Below are 23,965 nucleotides of genomic sequence, written 5' to 3'. Positions count from 1 at the left end.
GAGATTTCCTCCCGGGCTCGAGTCCTCAGGCCTGAATCCCCAGAAAGACCGCCAAATAAAACAGAATTCTCAGCTTTCAGGTTGTGCATTTTATTTCAGTGACAAAGTAATGTGCCTGTGTTCACAGAGCTAGTAAGTAGCTGGGCTGGGCTCTGAGCCCAGGAGTCCGACTGCAGACCCCACACTCTTCACTGCTCAGCTGTGCCGTCTCCCAGACACCTGGGTGGGCGTGTGATTGAGGCTGGAAGTTCCCAGACATGTTCTCAGGCCCACTTAAATTTTTTCTACCAAGAATTTTCCCTGCAGGGGTTTCTGGTTAGCATTCAAAAGCAGTCAAGTAACTTAAATACATACAAAACATTTGTGTTTCCACTCTGATGATGAGTTAAGAAGATGGATAGAAACACACTCAGGATCACTGGGACAGCCACCGTATAACCCAAATCCCCAAACCGAAGAAGGTGCCGTCTAATTGTGTATTCACAAATGTTTAAAAGTCATTAACAGCAGCACAGTGGTAGCTCAACACCGGGCTCCACCACATTTTTTTCCCGTTCAAAGGGATCTGGACTAACTGTATTTCTATGGTCCTAGAAATGAGATGACCAGCTCTTTCAGAATATACAGCAACTGCCTCCACCTAAGCAGCGCCAGGCTTAGGAGTTTTACGGTAAAGCCATGTTTCCAAGGAGGTCAGTACAGAAAGCCAGAGTCTACCGGCAGTTTCTGGGAGAGAGCAGCTTTCCATCCATCGCAGCGGTTAACTTTTCCTTTGGGAGATGTTTATAATAGCAAAGGCTCAACTGGGATATTTATCAGCCTCTCCTGTTCCTCTCGGGTTTGGTGGCGTTGACAACGGGCAGGGATAAAATGAGCCGATCATCTCGGGACCATGGAAAACCTGGAATCGAGGCTCAGGAATGCCCCCTATTTTCGGTGTGAGAGGGGGAACGACTCTGTCCCCGTGTGCCAGAAGTGCGAGGCGTGCGTCCTGGCCTGGAAGGTCTTCTCCACCAAAGAGTGGTTCCGACGGGTGGGCGAGGTGTCCCGGAGGAGGTTTCTGGTCAGCGTCCTGGCGCAGCTGGATAGCTCGTATTTGTTGCACTATTTCCAAAACATCCTTCAGACCACGCAGGGGAAGGATTTCGTCTACCACAGGTCCCGGGTCAACGTCAGCAAGAAGGAGGGGAGAGTCGTCAAGTCTTCCTTGAACCAGGTGCTGGACAAGACGATGGAACAGGAGATGAGGGAGATCTTGCGCTGGTTTGGGAACAGCTCCCACCGGACGAAGGCCAGTTACACGCTCTTGCTGCTGCAGATGTGCGACCCCAAGTTACTGCTGACTGCCGCCAACGTCATCGGAGCCCTGTTTCTGAGAGAGCAGGACACCGCCTCAGGTAAGCACGGCCACAGGTGGAGAGGGGGGCCCCCGGAGACCAGGAGGCCGGACCGCAGAAGCCTGTAAAGCGGCAGGAGGGGTGGACAGGCCTGGGTAGACGGGGGTTTTCCAGGCTGCGGAGCAGACTTCTTTGTCCTGACACCCGATCCTGTTTGCCAAAGGCGAACCTGCTGAGTATGTCTTCCTTCCGGAAAATTATGAAATGACAAACGCAGGAGGAACTTTCAGCTGGCCTCTGGGATGGACGTCTGCGTCCCTTACACCCAGAAATGGCTGCTTTGTGCGTTTGCTGCTTATCTGGTGTGGGTCCTGCCTCAGCTGGTTCGGGATTGAAGCTGGTGAGGGACTGAAGTGGGTTTGTGGGGACGCAAAAGGGACACTGCTGAATTGTTTTGTCCTTCCATTTGCACCACACAGAGACCAGGCAAAGAGGTCAAAACCTGGGGCTTTTCTTCATTCGTTCCACTGTATTCCTTGCTTGTGCATGAAATCCAGCCTTGAAGTGGAGTTTATCCGAGGCTGGAGGTGCGGAGGGGCTGCGTGTGGACATTAGGAACCCCCGCCCGACCGCCGGGGCAGCCGTTCTCAGTGGTGCTTGTGTCAGAGTCGTTGCGAGGGCTTGTAACACACAGGTGCCCGAGGCCTTCCCCAGGGCTCCCGCCCCAGCAGGTGTGACGTGGGCCGAGAGCCTGCGTTTCTAACCAGTTCCCAGCAGACATGGATGCTGGTCTGAGGACTTCACTCAGGTGGGACAGTGGCCTAGGGTGTCGGTGAGAAGATCTTGGAAATGTTGGGCCAGCTGGACCAGGGCAGCAAAAGCAATCATAAAGGAGCCAAGGGCCTGGGGACTGCAGGGGGTCTGGGAGGGGAGTCCAGCACGGGACGCAGAGGCGTGGCAGGGTGAGAGGGGCTGGCTGGGACATCAGACGGAGGGGTTCTGAGTTTGAGCTCTCGAGGGCGGGGGATTCCTAATGTCCATGAGACCTGATCTGCGGACTAATAGCATCCCAAGGGAGTTTAAAGTTACCTGACTTTGGGGGCAGCTAGATCCTGATCTATGCACCTGATGTCTTCGGTGTGTCTTTGGAGGTAAAGGAATGATCGTCTGGAATGCAGAAGTGGTGGGAAAACCAGAGAATCGTTTTAGTTAGATCAGAGATTGACCAGGTCCGACTCCTTCACGTTATAGGTAAATAAGCCAAAGTTCAGGGACCCTGAGGGACTTGGCCTTGGTCACCCTGTCAGGGGCTTGGAAACCAGGCCTCCTTTCCTGAGCATCTCCTGCGAGCGACACTACCCTCCCGACAGGGCGTCTGCCACGCACCTGCCGCCGGCTGTGGTTCTCCCCACCCAGGAGTCAGCTCCTGGTGTTAAAGGTTGTGTAAGTCCAGTTACAGACTGGGGTAACCTTCCCCTTTCCCTGGGAGAGTTTGTCTCTTAGAAAGTTCACTTTTCTAATTTGGCTCAAGGGTGTTTATTCATATTGTTGCAAAACATTAAGCAAGAGCTTCAGGAAAGCAGCCCCTCGTCCAGCGCCTTCCTTCCGCCCGCAGGGCTGGCTCCTTCTCTCCCCGCCCCCCGCCCCACCGCCCTGTGTATGGAGCTCTGATCAATTTTGCATGCAGGTGGGCTGGCAGAGACTAATAGGCTTTCTGTGATTTTTGTGCATTTTGTGTAACTGGCCTGGTCCATTCTGTGTAGATTTGAAAGAACCCAGTAGAAGTAAAACCACCTCTCTCCACGCACCTCCTTAAAGAGCCCCTCGTCCTGCTCTTTTGTTTTTCAGGGTTCGGTCATGACGCCAGCAAAGTGTTTTTCTTCCCTGAGAAAGGCTGCAGCCCCACCCCGCCGTGTGAGGCCTCACAAGTCTGCGGGGCAGGCAGAACCAGGGACACAGACTTCCCCTTGTCCACCAAAACCTCAGGAAAAGCAGGCTTGCAGGAGATCATGCCGGGGGGAGCAGCCGCTGCAGGTAAGCCAGCTTGCCGCAAGGACGCTGCTGGGAGTGACACGGGGGTCCCAGTGGAGTTGGGGGTGGCAGGGCAGTAGCATCTGGGGAGGACAGATTTGGGCAACGAACATTCACTTTGGGTTACAGTGGGCTTGTTTAACCGCACACATGGTCGGGGAGAAGCAACGATTAAAATCAGTTGGTGTGACCCTAAATCTCCGTCTGCCCCGGGCCATGCTCCCTCACCCAGCCCCTGACCTCTGGCACCCAGGAGCGGGGACACCTCCAGAATCCAACCCACCAGCATCTGTTTTTGCAGCACTGGATTCAGTCCTGAGGTGGAATTGGAAGCAGTGGGGAATTGGGCCCTGACCTCAAGGCCATCCTCAGTTGGTGTTTGAAGTAAGACGTATACGTGAAATGATTACAAAAAACACAAGGCACCGATTCTAAAATGCTTTATATATGGAGAATTTCAGACTTCAGATGCTCACCATCGCCCACGTAGCCCTCATCCTCAGCCTCAGTGATTATCGACATCTTATATCTTATTTCAGCTATACCCCTCTTTAAAAAAATTTTTTTTTTATTGACGTGTAGTTGATTCAGTGTTAGTTTCAGGTGTACAGCAGAGTGATTCAGTTACACATTTACATGCACGTATATATTTTCTTTTCAGATTCTGTTCCATTATAGGTTATTACAAGAAATTGAATATAGTTCTCTGTGCTGGACAGTAGAACCTTGTTGTTTATCTATTTTATATGCAGTAATGTGTGTCTGCTAAGCCACAAACCCTAATTTATCCCTCCCCACCCTCTCCCCTTTGGTAACCAGTTTGTCTTCTATGTCCGTGAGTCTGTTTTTGGTTTGTAAATAGGATTTTTATCTTTTTTTTTTAAGATTCCACATGTAAGCGACATCATGTGATACTTGTCTTTCTCTGTCTGACTGACTTCACTCAGTGTGATAACCTCTAGGTGCATCCATGCTGCTGCAAATCATCCCCCTCTTTTCAAATTAAGCCTTTTTCTGGTTGGGATCATTTAAAGGGAGCTGCAGACACAGCTGTTTCACCAGCAGGGCAGTCGGCGCGGCAGAGATGGCCTTGAGCTGGGAAGGCTGAAGACGGCTCGTGCGTTCGGTTCGGGAAGTTCTGTTTCCATTTTGGCAGAAGAAACGAGCAAACTCCAGTGTCCTGAGGGTTGACCCTGATGAGCTCTATTTTGGGGAGAGCTTCTGGCGAGGACTTGCTCTTGCCCTGGAGTCTCACGAAGCCACCCCAACCGTGCCCCTTTCTCCGGCTTCTCTCTAGAAGGGCAGTGGAAGAGTTCACTCCAGTGCACTTCCAAGATGAACAGACTGTTTTCTGGAAAAGCAAGGGTGTCCAAAGCAGGGTCGGCCCCCGACGACCTGCCTGTGGACCTCCATGCTGTCCGGGAGCTGTCGTCCGGGGTCAGCCGGTACCGGGACTTCATCCGTCACCTGCCTGTCCACCTCTCCAAGCGTATCCTAAGTATGCGGGGCCTTTTGGGGGATTTCTCAAGAGACCTCCCATCCCCAGTGGGGGAGGTTCCCAGGTCCCCCTCCTGTTTTCCAGGCATGCTGGATAAGAACAGCTTGAACAGATGTGCGTCTGTGAGCCGGCACTGGGCGGCGCTTGTGCAGCAGGTCAGGGCGGACCTGTCAACGCACAACTTCATCCAGCACCAGATCGCCTTCCTACAGGTACTTCCCCGCCGAGGCCGGCCTGGCTGTGAGCCTTTCCACCTGCTGTGGATGCTGAGCTGGCCTCCTGCTCCACGTTGGTGCTTCCTCACTGTCTTTTTGTCCCATTTGCCCTCCCACTGTCAGTGCACCTGGCAGGGACCACACGTGCAGAAACCTTGCAGGAAGAGAGACACAGAGCCTTTCTGAGACCTCACAAAGCAGGGACTTTCCGCAGGGAGCCACATCGTGGCTCATACAGTAAGAGAGCCTTGTGTGGTACACGGACGTTCACAAGGCCACAAAGTCTACTTTTAGGTTAAAATGCAATTTCCTCCAGATACTAACCATCTCTGGCAATTGTACTTCTGTTTCTTGCCTGAAGCCTGAGCCTAAATCATGGGTTCTCGGTAGCCTGGAGTTTTCCCAGCAGAGAGAGCTGACAGGAGACGGAGGAGGCAGGCCAGGCTCGGGAAGCTGGGAACTGCTCGCCACCTCTCGCTCGCCCCCCCCAAGACCTTCGGTGTCGTTGTCCTCCTGAGGCCTGTCTGCACGCACCACTGGCCTAACTGGCCGGGCCCAGGCCTTCCTTGGCCAGACCTTACCCGTCTTTCAGATCTTGCCAAGCACTGGTGTTTCCTCTCTCGGAGTGTAAGAACTAAGAGTAGCCGTGTTCTGTTATTTCCCACCCAGGGGTCCTACACCAGGGGAATAGACCCTCATTACGCCAACAAGGTCTCCATCCCGGTTCCTAAAGTGGTGGATGATGGGAAGCGCCTGAGAGTGAAAAATCAGAAATGGAAACTGAGAATGAAGGTGGGTTCCAGTGGCATCTGGGGCAGGCGATTGTGAGTGTCCATTCTTATTGGGCACCGAAGGCTGAAGTCCGGCCCTGGCCCTCACTTAAGCATGTAGGGCGTGCGAGGACATGGCTATAGCATGTGGATATGTTTTTGGCTTCCTGCTAGCGTGGCTGCTAGTTCCTGTATTTTGAGGTTGAAGAGTGTGGCTGGGAAGAAAATTGGAACTGGAAGTCTGGTTGAGTCAGCTGTGCCAGAATTTAGCACTCCTGGGGGCCACAGCTGCTCAGGAAGTGAGTGATGGAAGGAGGGAGGGAGGGAGGAAGGAAGGAAGGGAGGAAAGATGGAAGGAATATTGGAAAAGAATGAGGAGCACCCTGTTTAGACTTGACAAAATTGGCTTCCCCTCTCCGAGGCTCAGATAGCTTATCTATAAAATGATGAGAACACTTCGGGGGGCAGATGATGTGCTTTGTGAAGGCTGCAGGTGTGCAGAAACTTTGCCACACAAGTGCATGGGGTGTGTAGGCGTAATTTCACATGTGACTTGAGTCTCTCCAGACCGTCACGAATACACAATGTGACTGTGAAGCTGCAGTGAAACGGCCAGTCAGGGGGCACCTGCGACTTTACTGTGCATGCATCCTGATTTCCTGGTTGTGAGCTCATCTTTGGAAAAGTTGTGCTGTTGCTGACATCACAAGTTCCTGAAATCAGAGGTGGAAAAAGAATTAGGACCCTTGACTCAAAATTTTCTCCTTCGTGGGTTCCTTGTGCTCACTGGCCCCCATCACCATGCAGCAGCGTCCACAGCCTGAAGGAGAGGAGTTGCTGGCCCCTGGCCCCTTGCCAGGGGAGACTCTCAGGGATGTGTGTCTGGGCCCTGGGTCAAGCTGCCGCTGTACTTTGACTGCAGATTTTCCCTTGTTAGAGTGACTACAACCTGTGGACCGCATACCAGAGCCAGGAAACTCAGCAGGTCCAGATGGAGGAGAGGAATGTCTTCTGTGGGACTTATAATATCCGCATTCTCTCTGACACGTAGGTACGGGGGCTGGAATTCAGGTCTCCAGGGACCCCTGAATTACCACACTGGCATTTTAGGGTCCCCACGACCCTCACTCACTTGGAGAGGCAGTGGTTCCTCCCCCCCAAGCTCCAGCTCTAGAACAGCATGAGACCCCATTTGGGGAATAGGTGCTTGATTATTGCACCTTTCCTGGCAGCGGCTGGAGGACGCTCTCCCCTTGTAAACTTGGGGTGGACTGACCAACGACCTTTTGCACACACACGAAATATTTTAAAACTGTATTTATTTCTTTATTCTAATGTTAGAAGTAATATATATTTATTGGGAAAAAATCCACTAAAAGCCAGAAAATGTCTAGAGAAAAGGAAAGTTGTCCCACGACCTTGCCATGTAGCGATAACTACCATTAATATTGCTGTTGATCCTCGAATTTCTTCTTTGCGTGTATGGACACATATTTTAAGGAGATGCGGGGCTGTGCTGCACCCCCACTCCAGCAGAGCTCTGGGAATGTCTGTCCATGGTAAATATGAAAATGGCATTTATGATAACTGTGGAGTGTGACTTCATTTAAACAGTCCAGAAGAAGCCCCATTAATAATCAACCTTCTGCTCTGCTTTAGACCTAGGACTTCACTTTTTATTCATAAAGTTTTGGGAAGGCCATCTCTGTTTTATTTTTGGCCGTGAACCTCACTAACAAGTTGCATTTTGACCAGCCAGGAGGGGGAAGACAGAGCAGGCAGGGGGAAGGCAAAGTTGAGTTTTTACGGAGAGCATGGTGATACGTGCTCTTTAGAAGAGAGGATGACAGCTCGAACTCTAGAAATGACAAGTGGAATGAGGACAAAAACATCAGGATTTGCTCCTCATATTCAGGGTGACTATAAATCCCTGTTTACTGAAACAATCCCACTTCACTCTGTGGTCCTTGAATTAATAATAGTGTCCCCTTTCACAATGAAAAAAAACTCACTTTGGACAATAAATTATTCAGTCATCCTGCTCATATTCCATCTATTTGCTAATAAGCTAATGATTGGAAAATTAATTCCACTCACCCTGTTTCACAGACTATCAGCTCATTGAGGGGCAAGGTCCATCCATATCCTATTCATCTTTGAATTTCCCATTAGCACCTGTTGGCCCAGGACTTTGCTCCTAAAATATGCCCAGTAGATATCGGTTAAAGGGGGGGAAAAGATGGAAACAGTGGGATGTGCAGTGGGTGTAGGGCTTCCCAATCGTGTTCATCTGAGGTTTTCCATGAAAAAAGGTTTCCACAGTCTAACAAGCTGGGAAACGCTACGACTCTTATATCTCCCTTGGGGACTTGTCATACATTAGCAGAATTAAAAAAAAAAAAACACAGTCTGGCCTTTTGTCCTTAGGTTTTAAATCCACCTGAAATGGGCTTTTGTTATGGCGTGAGGTAAGGGCTCCACCAGGGCCCGCTGACATGACGTCTTGCCTTCTGCTGCCTCCGGTGTTGGAAGGCCCTGGGTTTGCCATCCTTCCACTGCTGCAGGTGACAGGCACTGGGCTGAGGGAGTTCCAGGAAGGACACCCACCCTTCCTTCAGGACTCATCCTTTCCCCCCCGCAACTCAGGTGGGACCGAAACAGAATCATCCACTACTCTGGGGGAGACTTGCTAGCTGTGTCCTCCAACCGGAAGATCCAGCTTCTGGACATCATACAAGTGAAGGAGGTCCCCATCAGGCTCCGAGGCCACGCCGGGAGCGTCCGCGCCCTCTTCCTGTGTGAGGAGGACAACTTTCTTCTGAGCGGGAGTTATGACCTGAGCATCAGGTGAGCGGTCCCCAGCACCCCCAGGCCTGAAGGCGGCTCGCGGAAGAAGCATGCATGCTTTTACCTTTTCGTATTTATGCAAAAGTTATCCTAAATGGTACTGACTTCTAGAACAACCCACCTTTTTTTTTTTGGCAAGATAAAAACCAAGAATTTGTATATTGTTTAAACTTTGAATGAGATAAATTTATAACAATTTTCTAGCTGAAGACTGAATCAGAAAGTGTCTTCTGTTTAGCACTCTTAGATGAAGGCATATCTGATATTTCTTTTGATAGATTCCTTCAAGGGAAAGCAGTTTTTTGTGAGTAGAAATATAGTATAGAAGCAAAGTAGTGTTTAAAAATGTATATATACATATATTTTAAAACAATATAATAAACACCCATGTGCTCATTACTCAGGACAAGAAATAGATCATCCCCAGTCCCCAAACCCCACTGTGTGCCTTTCTCTTACTGCTTCTTTTTCCCTCCCAGCCCGAGGTAAGGGCATCCTAAATTCATGCTAATTATTCCCTTGTGTTTCTTTATAGATTTGCCGCTGATCTATATATCTCCAAACACATTAACTACTTTTGTCCATTTTTTGAACATAACATAAATGGAATTGTATTTTAAAAATTCATCTCCACTTGATTCTTGCACTGAACTATGATTTTGAGATTCATCCGTATGATGTAGGTAGCAATAATTAATTTATTTTCACAGAGATACAGTGTTTGATTGGATGAATACATCATAACTCATTAATTCTTCTGTTGATGGAGGTGTGCATTGTTCATAGTTCTTTATTCTTTCGGAGATGTTCTTGGATGGGCTCCTGGGACCCATGTGCGTCAGTTTTCTATTGTTTATTGACGTATAATTGACATATAACATATTCGTTTTAGGTGGACAATATAGTGATTTGATATATGCGTATATTGCATAATGATTACCACAGCTTACTTTAGTTTCATCCATCACTACGTATAGTTTTACAATTTTTTTTCTTGTGACGAGAACTTTCAAGATCTACTCTCTTAGCAACTTTCAAATATACGACACAGTATTGTTAACTATAGTTCATGAGTGTTTTTTATTAATTGTAGTTGACTTACAATGTTATGTTAGTTTCAGGTGTACAACATAATGATTAGTATTTTTATAGTTTATACTCCATTTAAAGTCGTTATGGGGGGAGGGTATTGCTCAGTGGCACAGGGCATGCCTAACATGCACAAGGTCCTGAGTTCAATTCCCAGTACCTCCATTAAGAATAAATAAATAAATTAAAAACCTAATTACTCCCCCGCAATATAAAGTTGTTACAAAACATTGGCTATGTTCCCTGTGCTACACATCAACACATGAATGAATAGAGAGATGTGGTATGTGTGTGTGTGTGTGTGTGTGTGTGTGTGTATAGATATATAATATTACTCAGCTATAAAAAAAATGGAATTTTACTATTTAAGATCCATCTGGAGAAGGGAGAGTTTTTCCATAAATGGTATGTAGATAACTGGATATCCAAATACAGAGAGGAAAAAGAAAAATAAATGGGGCCCCTACCTCATTTGATAACAAAATCAGTTTCAGGTAGATTTAAGGCCTAAAGATGAAAGGCAAAAGTATTTTTTTTTAATTTTAAAGAACACATTCCTGAGTAATGTCTTTATGACTTTAAGGTAAGAAAGAGTTTGCTAAACATGTCAAATCAACAAGGTCTACTACATTTAGGTTAAAGATTTCTGTCCATCAAAAGATACCATAGATGGGTCTTAGATGGAAGAATAAATTTGCAGCACAAAGATAAAGAATTAGCTATCTAGGAAATCTGAACACTCCTATGAATTAATAGGAAAAGGATAAATAAGTCAACAGATACATAGACCAAACAAAAAACAAGAACATGAAAACTGAACAGGAATTTCATAGGAGAGGAAGCACAAATGGTTCCAGAACATATTGTGGTGACAGTTCTTACCCCGAGTAATGCCCCTTGTCTGGCGGTACCGCAGTTTGTTTATTCTTACATCTACTGAAGGACATCTTAGTTGCTTCTAAGTTTTAGCAGTTATGAGTAAAGCTACTATAAACATCATTTGCAGGGTTTTTTCTATTTTTGTGGGAAATCACCAACTGTCCTCCCACGCGGCTGTAGTATAATTTTGCTTTCCCACCTCCATTAAAATAGAAACATTAACAATAAATAAATAAGTAGGCCTATGAACCCCCCACCAAAAAGAGGAGACTTCTTCTCATGGGGGCGGGCCTGTGCTCCGGAGGGTGTTCAGCAGCATCCTCGGACCCTACGCGCTACATGCCAGTGGCACCTCCCCCCCGACTTGTGCCCACCAGAAATGTCGCCAGACATTGTCAGAGGTCCCCCGGGCGGGGAAATCACCCCGGCTGACAGTCACTGCATTCGTGTATTTACTCCTGCACAAAAACCCTGTGAGGTGACTGCTATTATTATCGTTTCCATTTCATCAGTGAGGAAGTGAAGCGCGCCTGGAAATGAAGCAACTTGCCCAAAGTCACACCGACTAGGTGCTGCAACCAGGACTCAGATCCAGGCCTTGGACTCATGAGACTGCCGCCTTCCAGCCGCCTGCTGATCTAAAGGAGCCCTAGACAGGATGGTCCTCAGAGAGTCTCAAAAGCTTTTTCTTTTTTTTTTTTTGGCCTGATTCCTGCAGATACTGGGATCTGAAAAGTGGGGCTTGCATTCGAATCTTCAATGGCCACCAGGGCACCATCACGTGCATGGATGTGTATAAGACCAAGCTTGTGTCTGGAGCAAAAGATTGCCAGGTGAAAGGTGAGAAAGAAATGGCTCACAGCTTCTAAGAAGCTCCCCCAAGTCCGTGGATTGCCAGAGGACTTGCTTTGCTCATTCCTAGTTCCTTTCTTCTTTGTTTGTTTGTTTTTTGGTGGGAAGGTAATTGGGTTTATTTTTAAATTTTTTAATGGAGGGACTGGACTGGGGATTGAACCCAGGACCTTGTTCATGCTAAGCACACGCTCTACCGCTTGAGCTATACCCTCCCCTTGCTTTGCTCATGTCTATAGGCCGTCCTTCATCCTGCCATCTACCCATCCATGTATCCAGTGATCCACTCACTTATTGGCTATTTGCTGAACACTAGATGCCGTGGTAGGTGGTAAGGGAGGAAAATAAACATGATATGGCTCTTTTGACGTGGCCTTTAATCTCCTCCAGAGGCTCCTGGTGTCTTAATGGAGACAGATAAGTGAATATATAAGGGGGGACAGTAACATGTGACAGTACAATAGTAAACATGTAAGAAATCCCAGCCCCACCCCCAGAGCCTCCATAGGGAAACATGGCCCTGCTGACACCTTGCCTTTAGCCTTGGGAGGTCGTGCTGAACTTCTGTGAGCTAATGCATCTGCTGTCTTCAGCCCCTAAGCGGGTGGCAGTCTGCTACAGCAGCAGACAGAACGCTAACACGCCGAGTGTGGGATTCCCGGGCAGAAGCAAGTGCGTCAACGTGGAGGTTATCCATTATAATAAGACGTGGAAGCCCAGGTGTGGGTGAGATTTCCTCTGCAACGTAGGAGGGAAGAGCGAAGAGAAGGGAAGCCAGGGCCCCGGAAGCCACTGCATGTTAGGAGCGGGTGGAAGGAGGTGGTGGGAAAGGGACCATGGGTGGCGTCACCGGTGCCAACGCTCAGTCCCGCCCGGGAGCCTCACTCCCGACCCCTTCTCCCTCCTCAACCGACCGGCAGTCTCCTTGCCTTGACTGCCTTGAGGAGTGCGACAGGAAGGATGCAGGATGAGGGTCTGAGGATGGAAGGGCGGACAGGGCCTCCTACCCAGTTGAGTGAGTCTTGGATGGGGGGCACCAGCAGGGCCGGAACTGGGAAGGGGCAGTCAGGCCCTCACCTCTGGCGCAGAATTTAAGGGGACACCAAAACTCTCAGTAACCAAGACACATATTTTAATGCAACATTTGAAAAGTCAAAATTAACAAGCAAAATACATGATGAAAAAACAACCCGAGGACCTCTCACTTCACCCTAATCCTGGCCCAGCTCCCAGCCTGCCTGCTTCCCCTGGGCTCCCCCTGCCTGCCAGGGTTCCTGAAACAGAACAAAAACAGAGACAGTGAATTCTTTAAAACAGGGCGCCCTCCCAGTGAATCTTTTAATTCATCTTCAATTTTCCCATTTCTAGTTTGATAAAAGGGTCAGCACGTAAGTAAAAAATTAGTGCAGAAAAGCGTGCTAACGTAGTTAGGGTTCATGGTTAAGAGCGTGGCCTCCGGACCCAGTTTCCCTGGGTTTGAATCTGGCTCGATCTGCTTACCGCCTGTGTGGTCTAGAGCGGGTTCCTGAGCCTCTCTGTGCCTCGGTTTCCTCACCTGTCCAGTGAGGACCAATAAGAGCACTGGCTTGTGGAGAAGGTTTGCTGCACATCAGGCGCTTGCAGTGGCGCCCGGTCCACCGTCCGTGCGGGGTGGGGTTCGGCTGTGGTTGCTCAGTATTCGGTCCGAGGTTACACATTCCGTTGCCTACGGAAGCAGAAGGGACTCTGGGGGCTGACAGAGCCGACTTCAGTGTCCTCACCCCTGAATTCGGTGCCCACTCTCAGTGTCTTCCTTCAAGCTCGGTTCTCCCACCCTGCCGTCAACCCGCACATCCGCCCAGCGCTCGCAGTCCGGGAGGCAGTGCTCCAGCCCCGTCTACGGAGAAGCAGCAGTGAACCTGCCCCTGTGATGACAGTCTCTCGGTAGTAAAATTCCAGAGTCAGAATCAGAAATATTTAAATGCATAGGAGGAGAGACAGCTTTCTTCTCTTTGGGGGCCAGAAGGTGGGGGTCAGGAGAGTAGCGTCTGGAGGGATGATGACACCACACATACGCTACGATTGTCCTGAAGTCTGAGTGTTTTCCAGGCTTGAGGAGGAGGCCCAGTGGAGATGAGCTGTCCAGCTCTCAGACCCTGAGGCTAAGTTCCAGGGTCAGAGCCAAGGTCTATGCCCGGCTGGCTCTCCCAGGGAGTGTGACTGGGGGCTCTGTGTTGCAGGAACGCAGACTAGGGGTGAGCCTGTGGCCTGTGCTGGGCCAGGTGAAGCCTTCTGTGATCTGACCTCCTGGGCTTGGCTGGTCTGAGCTTCTGTGATGGGGTGTGGACCCCCAGCATCACCCTCTCCATGCACCTGTCCCCCTCCACCTTCCTCTCTCTCCCTCTCCCTTCCAGAGTGGGATGTCGAGACAGGGAGGTGCCTGAAGACCTTTAAACACAAAGACCCCATTCTGGCCACCAGGATCAATGACACATACATTGTGAGCAGCTGTGAGAGAGGCGTGGTCAAGGTGTGGCACACCGTCACCGCCCAGCTGGTCAAGGTGAGAGGGTGGGGCATGGGGGTGGGGGCACCAGGGGTGAGGGACGGGAGGACACTGATCAACTTCCTCCAGGTAGTGCCCCAGACCACCCTAGAGCAGCTGAGTACAGTCGCCAGAAGGGTGGTCTGGGGAAGGGGCAGTCTCCCCACCCCCCAGGTAGGGGCCATTCTGAGACTGAACAAAGCCACAGCTATCCTCCTTACTGTCTCATGAGAACATTGACTGCCTCAAAAATTATTAAATGTTCACACCCCAAAACTGTTCTTGCTGGATTTGAAACCCCCTGGCCCTAGCCGGTGGTGGTGAGACATCGCTTGTGCCAGGAACTCAGGGTCACAGCAAGCTGGTCTGACTGGTGGCTTTTTTCCACTGGTGATGTTGCCGCCGCAGTCTGACCAGCAGCTGCAGGCACCGGGATGCCCCAGGGGCCTCTGGGTCCTGCCGAGGAACCAGGGACAGAATCCTGTCCCCTTCCCTGTCTGGCAGCAGAGGAAGGGAAACTTTAACCACCTCTGGCACTCCGGGAAGACGGGGCCTGCCCCGCCACAGACCCGCCGGGAGCAGCTCTCTCCCTGATCACATTCCTGCTTAACTGGGGGAGAGAGCTCTGCACGCAGGAAGCACGGACGCTACTGGCCTTCTTAGAGCAAAAGTCAGGTCGGCTCAGGTACACACCGACTGGGTGGTCATCACGGATCGGTGGAGTGTGGCTCTGGGATTCATCTGAAGACGCCCCCAGTCTGCGCTGAAGGCGGGCTGAAAACAGGGGCATGTTTTCTTGCAGACTCTCAACGGCCATGAGGGAGCCGTGAAGTGTCTATTCTTTGACCAGTGGCATCTCCTCTCGGGCAGCGCCGACGGCCTGGTCATGGCCTGGAGCATGGTGGGGAAGTATGAGCGATGCCTCATGGCCTTCAAGCATCCCAAGTAGGTGCCAAGGAAGCCCTGGCCAAAGTCCTGAGCCCTCCTTTTCCCTCAGAGCCTAGATGGTGCCCTCCGGCCAATCGGTCCCTGTGCTGGCCTTCTGTCCCTCGGCTCTGACCCGCTCCTGCTTTCCTCCTCTTATACCTGTTACCCAGCTTGGCCGCCCCTTCTCCTGCCCTCACTTGTTTCTCTTAAGAAATCATAATACTCGGTGTGGATTTTGAGAAGTTACTGAAGTTTTATGCTTATGGAACACGTGATAAATGTGTATGTATTAGATATCAAATGTATGAATATTGGCAGTACCGTCCCACATGATGCCAGTTCCAGTCAACTTAAAATTCTTGGAACTGGTCTTTAGCCCAGGAGGTTTGTGTTCACAAAAGCTTAAACTTGTCCAAGTGCCAGAAGTTTAAAAGCCACTTACGGGCTTAGAGAAGGAGCTCCCTCAAAGCCTGTGAGCTAGATTCCATTCCAGGACAGCAAACGGATTCCGTTTCACTGTCCCAGTCCCGGTTTAGGGGTGGTGGCTGCGTGGAGACAATCGAGAAGTAGGCTGGAGTCACAGCTAAATTTATTCAGCAAAGGTGCTGTGGTCCGTTAGTGGCTGTGCAATGGTCGTGGGTGTGCAGGCTGCTCAAAGCCACTGCTGTTGAGCGTGAGCAATGCTTCTTCCCCTGAGTGCAGGGTAAGGAATTCCAGGGAACTAACCGCGGTCCTAATTGATTGAAGGAGTGAATAGGTCTTCCAGAAGGATCTCTCAGGGGATAGCTATTTGGTGCAACATGGCCCCAGATTCCCTTGCAGCCTCCCAGGAACCTCCTGAACAGGCAGGCTGGCCCTGTGGGTGGGGGAAGGGAACACGCGTGCACGTGTGTTTGCTGTCTGGGGTGCATGGCTGCCTTGCTGACACGTGGCTGTCAGGAAGGGCCAGCGTTCAGTGATTTATCCACCCTCCAGGTGAGTATTGGTAAGCCTCTTAGCATATCACCTGGATTCTCAAACCTTGACCTCAAGGAGGACTCCCCTGAAAATTGTGACTGTACATTTCCCAGACCTTCCGGGCATGATTCGGTAGGACTTAGTAAAGCTGCTGAAAAATAAATCCTTCCCGGCAAACTCAGCAGTTTGTTCTCCATTTCATCAATCCGTGAGCCTCCCTCTCCACCTCAGCTACGAGACCGTCCTAGACCATTTCCACTCCCATCGAATGACAGCCCCAGCACACCATTCACATTGGTTCTTGATACCTTGTGCAGTTACAGCAAATCTGGAGGACACGGTCCGTGATCTCAGCGGCAGGGCCTCCTCTCCCACCATCTGAAGTAGTGCTGTGTATGTGTAAATGCTCAATGAATATTTCTAACTGATGGACAATGAGGACTAACTTGACAGATTGCCTTTCTGGAGAGTTCTAATGAGTGGACTAAAACCCATTTTTCGGCTAAGAAAGAGGTGAAAAAACAGATATATTTGCTCTTGGTCCTTCATGGAAGAAGGACCAGAGAAAGTGGGCTCTTTTCTGTCCTCTTGGGCCAACATTTTTTTCTTCATCCAAAATTAAGCTTCTGCATACAGTGTGGGAGAGAATGGATAAGAGGAATGAAATTAGAGGGTGCAAAGCAGGGCTGACAAAAATGATGCTGCTTAGAAAAGCTTCTGGACTCTGTAGTGACTTTTTTTAAACCTTTATTCCTTAATGTCTTTCCAAGGCTAGTATTGTAATAATGTGTATGCATTCATAAGTGTTATATCTCCTTGATAAATTCACCCTTTTATCATTATTTAATGTTCTTTTTTGTCTCTATTAACAATTCTGTAAAAGTCTATTTTGTGTGATGTTAATATAGCGATCCAGTTTCTTTTGGTATCAAGTATCTTTTTCCATTCTTTTACCTTCAACATATTTGTGTCTTTGAATCTAAAGGGAGCCTCTTGTAGACAGCATATAGTTGGATCATGTTCTTGATCCTTTCTTCCATGTCTGCCTTTTAATTGAAGAGTTTAATCCCTTTACATTAAGTGTAAAATGGACTTACTCTGCCATTTTGCTATTTGTTTTCTATAGTCTTATGTATTTGTTTTGTTTTGTTTTTTTTCTCAAGTCTTCTATTAAAATAGATGATTTAAAGTCTTCGTCTAGAATTTCCAGCCATTGGGCTTCATTGGTGGCTGGCACTGTGACTGTGACCAAATTGTAGGCAGAAGAACAGAAGAACTGTGGAATAGGGAGAGAGAGTATGGCTGTGTGTTGAGGGTTGATGGTTCCCACCCAGAATTAAAAAATGATGACACACATCATTTCCATCGTTTCATGACCCCTGCCTCCCCACCATACACAAAACGCCCCAATGACAGACAAACACAAGCAGTTTACCAGAAGGTGGGTACTGCCCGTTGCTCTGTTCCCTTCCAGGGAGGTGCTCCACGTGGCCCTTCTCTTCCTCCGGGTCATCAGTGCCTGTGCAGACGGCAAGATCCGCATTTACAATTTCCTAAATGGGAGCTGCCTGAAGGTGATGAAGGCCAATGGCAGAGGTGATCCTGTGCTGTCCTTCTTTATTCAGGGCAACAGGTGGGTGGTCGGTGTGGAGGTCAGAGCCCTGAGCCGTTCTGTTTGGATGAGTTTTTCCCTCCTCTGGGACTCTGGCCCCGGATTTGTCAGCAGCAGGAGAGGCGGGCAGTGCTCCCCTCCAGCTTTGGCTGCACTGGAGTAACAGGCTGACTCTACGAGTTGGGGGCTCATTCATGGGACTTTGCACAAACCTCAGCAGTCGGGGATCACGTTACTCCTCCTTTGCTCGGGTGTCTGATCAAATCACGTGAAGGGTGCAATTCGGTGTTGTTGCTACGGGGACCGTGGTTCTGCAGACCTGTAACCCCTGCTGCGCCCTGGCCGTGTGTCCTGCCTGAGAGCTGCACCGGCTGTCTCCTGGTCTCACTTCCGTTGCAGAGACTTACAGGACGGTGGGGGGTGGCACTGGCAGGCGGCCAATGTCCGGGGGGCAGAAGTGAGTTTACAGAAACCAGAACTGTGACTACACGATTTGTACATAGTACTCTGTGTGTTATATGCTTCACTTCACATATGATATTACGTGAAAATACCCAACTATACTGACCTTTTAAATTCTCCCACAGGCTCGCTTGAGGCATCACCTAATCACTTCCAACCACATTGCCTTCCTTTTAATGAAACTTTATTTGTACTTTTTACCATCTTAAAGGACGAGGTGCTAGTAATAAGGCTCAGTAAATTAATTCTTTTCAGATATGAACTAATTAAAAAAAAAGCCATTTAAAAAAGGTCCCCTCTGACCTTTTCTTGTTTGTGACATCCAAAGAGAGACTTCAGCTTGAGTGAAAATAAGTCTGGAAGAGATTTCTAATTGGAATGATTCCCTGAATTCCATTCCAGCTTTTCCAAAAACAAGTCACTTTTACAGAGTTTACGCTGCCAGAGAGTCTTAAAATTGCAGCCTTTTGGAGCAGAAAGGAACCCGCACGTAGCATTTCCATGTCTTGCTTATGGTTGAAAGCGGTGCTCTGTGGGTGCTGGGAGCCCCAGAACCCAGTGGGTGGGTGGGAAGCGATGTTGGGGGCCCCGGGTTAGGAACTCTTTTTCCCTACAGCGGCCTGACAGTGGGGATTAGGGAAGATGGAAATCCTCTTGCTTTACAAAGTGCAAGCGTTCTGTCTGAATGCAGAGCACACACAGAGACCTTGGAGTGACGGAGTGAAGGAGCGTGCCGGTGGGCAGTGAGGGCTTGAGGCCTCCCCATTACAGACTTCTCCACATTCTTCAGGGCAGAGACGCGCCGTGTGGCTGCTGTGCTTAAAAAAAAGGAGTGAATTTCAAGACATCTGTGTGCAGAGTAGTTAAGCCTTCTGCCTTGTGCACCCCAGGTACTTGGCGCCCACTCCAGGAACAGAAATTCATTTAAAAATATTTTAACCCAAGAAGCGAAGTAATCAGAACATGTGTGCCTTGCTCACATTTAATTTTTAAGGAAAACAGCTACAGAGCTAACGACCTCCTGCTGCAAGGCCGGCTGCCTCTCTCCGCTCTAGACCCTCCAGCGACCTGCACCACCCTGTCTGTGGCACTGATCCCTCGGCCTCAGGACTGGGCACGACAGTAGTCCAAGTGCTATCTGGAAGCTGGGCAGTGGCAGCCTCCTAATCTTGTTGCTTTGGTTCCAGGATGGTGATCAACACGGAGAGCAATGTTCTCATGTTCCAGTTCGAGAATATAAAGTGGCAGTACCCCCTGGAACGGGCCAAACAGAAGACCAGGGACAAAGAGGAAGACAGGGAAGAAAACGACCTCACAGAAGTTCTCTCCAAGTCCAGCACTCAGATCTACAGCCCCAGGGACTCTCTATCCAGCAAACAAGTAGCCCAGGAGTCCCTGTTAAGCAAACCTCACAAGTCCCGCATCTTTCTGAAGGCATCCAGGTCACCTACAGGTAAGAGAGCGAAATCCCGGGCAGCCTGAATGGTGCCCAGTGGAGCAGGTGAGGACGTGCCAGGACCAGTTTCTTTGCGGGGTATCTTGGCTAACGGGTTCTTGCTGATATAAATCCCAACCTTTAGGGAAGGTGAGAGCCATTCTCTCCCATCTGACAATTTGTTAGCCGGCTCCAGGGAATCTGGTTTTCCAAGGCCCAAGTTTTCCAACTTATTAGAGTCTTCCTACGGTAGACAAGACTAGCGCACAATACTTGCCATCAAAACAAAAGCCAAACAAATCAACATCCTCCCCCCATGCCCCGAATCCCCAAACATACAGTGCATTAATCATTTGCTTAGGACAGAGACAAGGTATGTTATACTGCAGAAAAGTGTCCTCTGCAGAATGTATTCTCTCTAGACCTCCGATCGATAGCGTGCGTACCTGGAAAATACTGGATCAACAGATCGGCTCCAAGAGTGTCACACCACAAGTGGTTAGGACAGAGGCTGGAGAGTTTTAAATAATGCTTAGAGCTTGATAATCAGTAGGAAAGATGAGTGGTGGCGGCAGGGGGTGGGGGAGGTCAGGAGGTGATCTAGACACATCTTAGGCTCCGGGTGACCACCAACTTTCATGGGATGACACGGTAACAAAGAGACTGTTCGGGTGAAAATCAGTTGAACGATCAGCTACACCCCCTTTATTCATACCTAATTGGATTATGCAATTACGACAGCTTCCCCCCACCCTGATCGTCATTCAGCACCGTTAATGGAAGCACCTCTGAGTCAAGGAAAGCCGAAGTCACCCCGAAGAGATGGCAGGAAGAGAACGAGTCCCAGGGATGCAAACGGCAGGGGTGGCCAGCGGGAGCAAGAGACTTGGGAAGCAAAACCCCTCCCCGGAGGTAAGAGTGGTGAGACTCCATTCATAACCAGTGCGGCGAGATCCAGCCTCTCTCTCTCTGTCTCTGCTCAGCCTGGTTTTTCAGCAGGTCCACCAGTAAGTCTGCTTATCTTTGATTCAGAGTGAATAAAATGCCCAGCTTCTCCCAAGAGTGACTGGTTTCCTTTAACTGTCCCCTTACTACCTTCAGGCCACGCAGAGTGAGAGCCTTTCTCAGAGCTGAGCTTCGAGCTGCTGGCTCTCCGGGCGCCTCCTCACTCCTGGGACCCTTGTGTCATCAGCCTGAGTCAGGAGTGCAGCAGCTGGAGAGAAGAGGCAGCCAGGCTGACTTCAGAGGGCGCTGCAGGGGATTCATGAGGGAGGAGCTAGGTTGGGGGGCAGTGCTATGCAAATGAGATGGGGAGGTGACGGAGAGAGGTGGGGAAGGGGCTTTTAAGAAGAGTCACTGGACACCATGAATGGGATGTCCCTTTGTTGGTTCTGAGCGACTTTGGCAAAGATTTAAAATGCCTTTCAAATATTTTTGGCTGATAAGTAGTGTTTCTTTGAATCAAACTCACTGCAGAGACTAGTTTTGAGGCAACGGTAAGACAATTGAGTTTTATGAGGTCTATACTAAAGCGGGCATCCTTGTATATACCTGTGTCCGTGTACCTGTACAGGTGTAAACCTTGCAGGGTAAAGCCCTAGGAGTGGCTTCGCTGGGCCAGAGGATAATTGCATTTACAATCTGGAAAGATGTTGCCGTGTTGTCCTTAAAAACCGCCTTGTCAGCTTACTCTCTCACCACCACTGCATGCACACTCCCACTGCCCTGAAGCCGACATGGGGTGCTAGCCATCAGTTTGCACCTGCTCACATGACACGTAAAAACGGTACTTGCATTTCTTTAAGGTTGATCACTAACAGGCTAAAGGTCCACCGTGGGCAATCACTAAGTAGATGATGACGAATCTGTACCACAGAGTATTACATGACAGCGAAAAATGGATGAGGAAGTGCATACGTTGGAAAGAGATCCACAATATATCACTATACGAAAAAAAGACAAGTTAATGAACAATGAGCGCATCACAATTCCTTTTAATAGGAGAAGAACTGTGTTTTGTCCCACACATGCACACGCACAGAATCATTTATTCCGGAATTCAAAGGAGAATGGGGAATATTTTAACATCTTAATTCCATTTAGTTTTATATGTTTTAATAAACTTATTTAATTAACAAAGTAAAGACCAGAATAACATTTGAAGTTTCATCCCATCTTAGTATGCCCATACACAGATATCTGGGGATAAAATCTATTTGGTCAAGGAGAATTATACACTGTTATAACAGTATAAAAGCAACACACCATTGCGTTTTCTTTTCTGGTTACAGATTGGTGTCGTACGGTGCAGACTGTACTCGCTAGGACAGACAAGACAGATGACTTCTACTTTTCATGACTCAGTCTTTCCTTTTGTAATATGGGGATCATGTTTTCAGTGTGTCTGTGAGGTATTGCAAGAATTGAAAGGCCTGAATGAGAGGCATAGATTTGCTCACCTATGAAGACATCCTTGCTAACCGAAGGGTCTGGCACCTTGGAGGTCCTGACCCTAAGGTCGTATGCCAGAGTGAATCTCTTGTCCTGGTCAGTGGCTTTTGGAGCAGCAGCTATTGTTCAAAACATTTTGGGAAGTCCTGTTCAGGAACTGTCTTTTGGGCATGTGATCCTTTCCATTTCCCAGGGGTGACACATTATCTGAAGGCAGTTTTGATTTTGAGAAACATCCAAAGATCATTTGGAGTCAACGTTGATTAAGAAGGTGGAGATCAAGATTTACAATATTACTTTTATTTAGAAATCTGTTACTAAAAATTTATAAGGCCTATGAAAGAGGGGTGAAGGTCATTCCCTCAGGGAAGTTTTAAGAATGGGTGGATTACATATGTTCCTTCCAAAATGTGCATACCTAGAGGCTAATACACACCAGTACACAAATACTAGTGTATTTGTTTAAAACTTGTGTTAAATCTGTTGTAATTTTTGGTCTCATGGAGAACTTTTGGTCACATGATGACAGTGTGTCCGCTGGGCAATAAAGACCTCAGTCTGAGGAGCAGTTAGAAGGGATTTAACTTTCTTGCATAAGTACTTAAGGTTTTCATGAAACACTGTTTCTTTCCTTTTTTTTTTTAGAAAAACCAGATGATGTGGAGAAAGTACCAAAAAAAGGACAAGTAAGAACTTCTGCAGATTTGATCACCCGCTCAAAGAAAAACTCCTGGCACGTCCCTATGTCTTCTGACCAGTTGCTCCTGACAGTGAACGCCCTGCAGAAAGCCCATAATTCCAGGGAGTTTGCCTATCCCTGTAGGCCCCAAGCCCAGGTCATTGATGCCTGGGGACCTTCAATTTCATACCCCAGGAAGGTCCTGAGTTTTAAGGGAAAATCAGTCCAACGTGAAGTTGATCGGCTGAGATTCAGCAATCCTCCCATAGATGTGAAACAAACCAGCATTCCCCTCGAAATCCAGAAGCTTCAGCCCAACCTGAAGAATTCTCTGCACAGTCCCAGAGTCCAGTCCACCCTACCCCAGCCCGTGCTCATCCGCCCCAGGCTCGCTGGCAGCGTACAGGGTGAAGACGGGGCGACCAGTTCAGTTGATGGGACGGTGCGCAGCTTCAGTCCCTTAACTAGCATGCAGGTCATCAAACCAAACCATATGCTGGCCCTGCCGGTGGGCACGGCGGCCCAGGCTGCCGAGAAAGATGGGCCTCACTTCTGCAAGGCCCTGGACCCCTTCCGAGTGAACACCCAGTTCATGCTGTGGACTGTGAAGGAGCAGAAGGAGTATGGGGAGGCCATGGTGAAGGAGTATCAGGCCAGAAAGCCCGCTGGAGTGGTCAACCCAGAAAAGGCCAGCAAAGCTGCCTGGATCCGGAAGATCAAAGGCCTGCCCATAGACAATTTCATGAAGCAAGGAAAAACCGCAGCCCCTGAACTTGGACAAAACATATTTATCTGAACCAGCCTTGGGAGGTTACAATATCTTACACTAAATAGAAAACCAAGTGGATTATTGGTGTTTGGCCCCCTTTTTGGGTTTATTTGTCATTTCTCTCTCCCTCTCTTTTTTCTTTTTTGACTGTTCCCTAGCAATTAATGTGGGGGCTCAATTATTTTCCTACAAGCCAAAGAATTGATATTTTCAAAGTAATAAAAAAGAGGGAGGCTGAGTGAGATCAGCATCTGTATTCCCACTGAAAACCACCCAGCGAGACACAGGGAGGCCCACTTTCACTGGTGGGGATGGGGAAGTGGTTTTTGGAAATTAAATACCACTCATCATTACCAGTTCAGTGTTATCATTTCTTCCAGCAAATGAACTGCATTATATTCAGAAAAATGGGCTGAATTTCCCTGGTATTTTTGTACAGAAGCCTGATGAAGGTCAGTGAGTTCAATTAAGAATCTGAGAGAAGCCCTCAAATTGCATCTTTCCTTTCCAGGGCTAACGCCTGTGGAAGAGAATTAAGCACCTTCGCCCTTTCTACATTCATATTGAGTGTGTCGAGGTTGCTACTTAAACCTGCAGAGGCTGGTGTCAGGTACCAGGCAGGTAGTTTAGA

The 23,965-nt window shown here is 48.7% G+C and overlaps 1 protein-coding gene across 1 annotated transcript in view; it reads left to right on the top strand.

The window, feature by feature from the left end:
• The window catches only part of LOC105085101 (F-box/WD repeat-containing protein 10), a 43,583-nt gene extending 19,896 nt beyond the window's left edge, over positions 1-23,687 (top strand). The window contains exons 7-20 of the mRNA XM_064494939.1: positions 876-1,397; positions 3,186-3,371; positions 4,666-4,866; positions 4,951-5,078; positions 5,751-5,873; positions 6,789-6,898; positions 8,498-8,698; positions 11,385-11,506; positions 13,912-14,060; positions 14,845-14,987; positions 17,401-17,559; positions 19,188-19,453; positions 20,177-20,347; positions 22,532-23,687. Coding sequence (XP_064351009.1) covers positions 876-1,397; positions 3,186-3,371; positions 4,666-4,866; positions 4,951-5,078; positions 5,751-5,873; positions 6,789-6,898; positions 8,498-8,698; positions 11,385-11,506; positions 13,912-14,060; positions 14,845-14,987; positions 17,401-17,559; positions 19,188-19,453; positions 20,177-20,347; positions 22,532-23,361 — 3,311 coding nt within the window. The 3' untranslated portion in view covers positions 23,362-23,687. The remainder of the gene's footprint in view (positions 1-875; positions 1,398-3,185; positions 3,372-4,665; positions 4,867-4,950; positions 5,079-5,750; positions 5,874-6,788; positions 6,899-8,497; positions 8,699-11,384; positions 11,507-13,911; positions 14,061-14,844; positions 14,988-17,400; positions 17,560-19,187; positions 19,454-20,176; positions 20,348-22,531) is intronic.
• The last annotated feature ends 278 nt before the right edge of the window (positions 23,688-23,965 follow it).

This window comes from Camelus dromedarius, chromosome 16, assembly GCF_036321535.1.
Source record: "Camelus dromedarius isolate mCamDro1 chromosome 16, mCamDro1.pat, whole genome shotgun sequence".
Taxonomy (NCBI): Eukaryota; Metazoa; Chordata; class Mammalia; order Artiodactyla; family Camelidae; genus Camelus; species Camelus dromedarius.
Note: the sequence above shows the minus strand (reverse complement) of the source record. Positions and strands in the feature narration are given on the sequence as shown.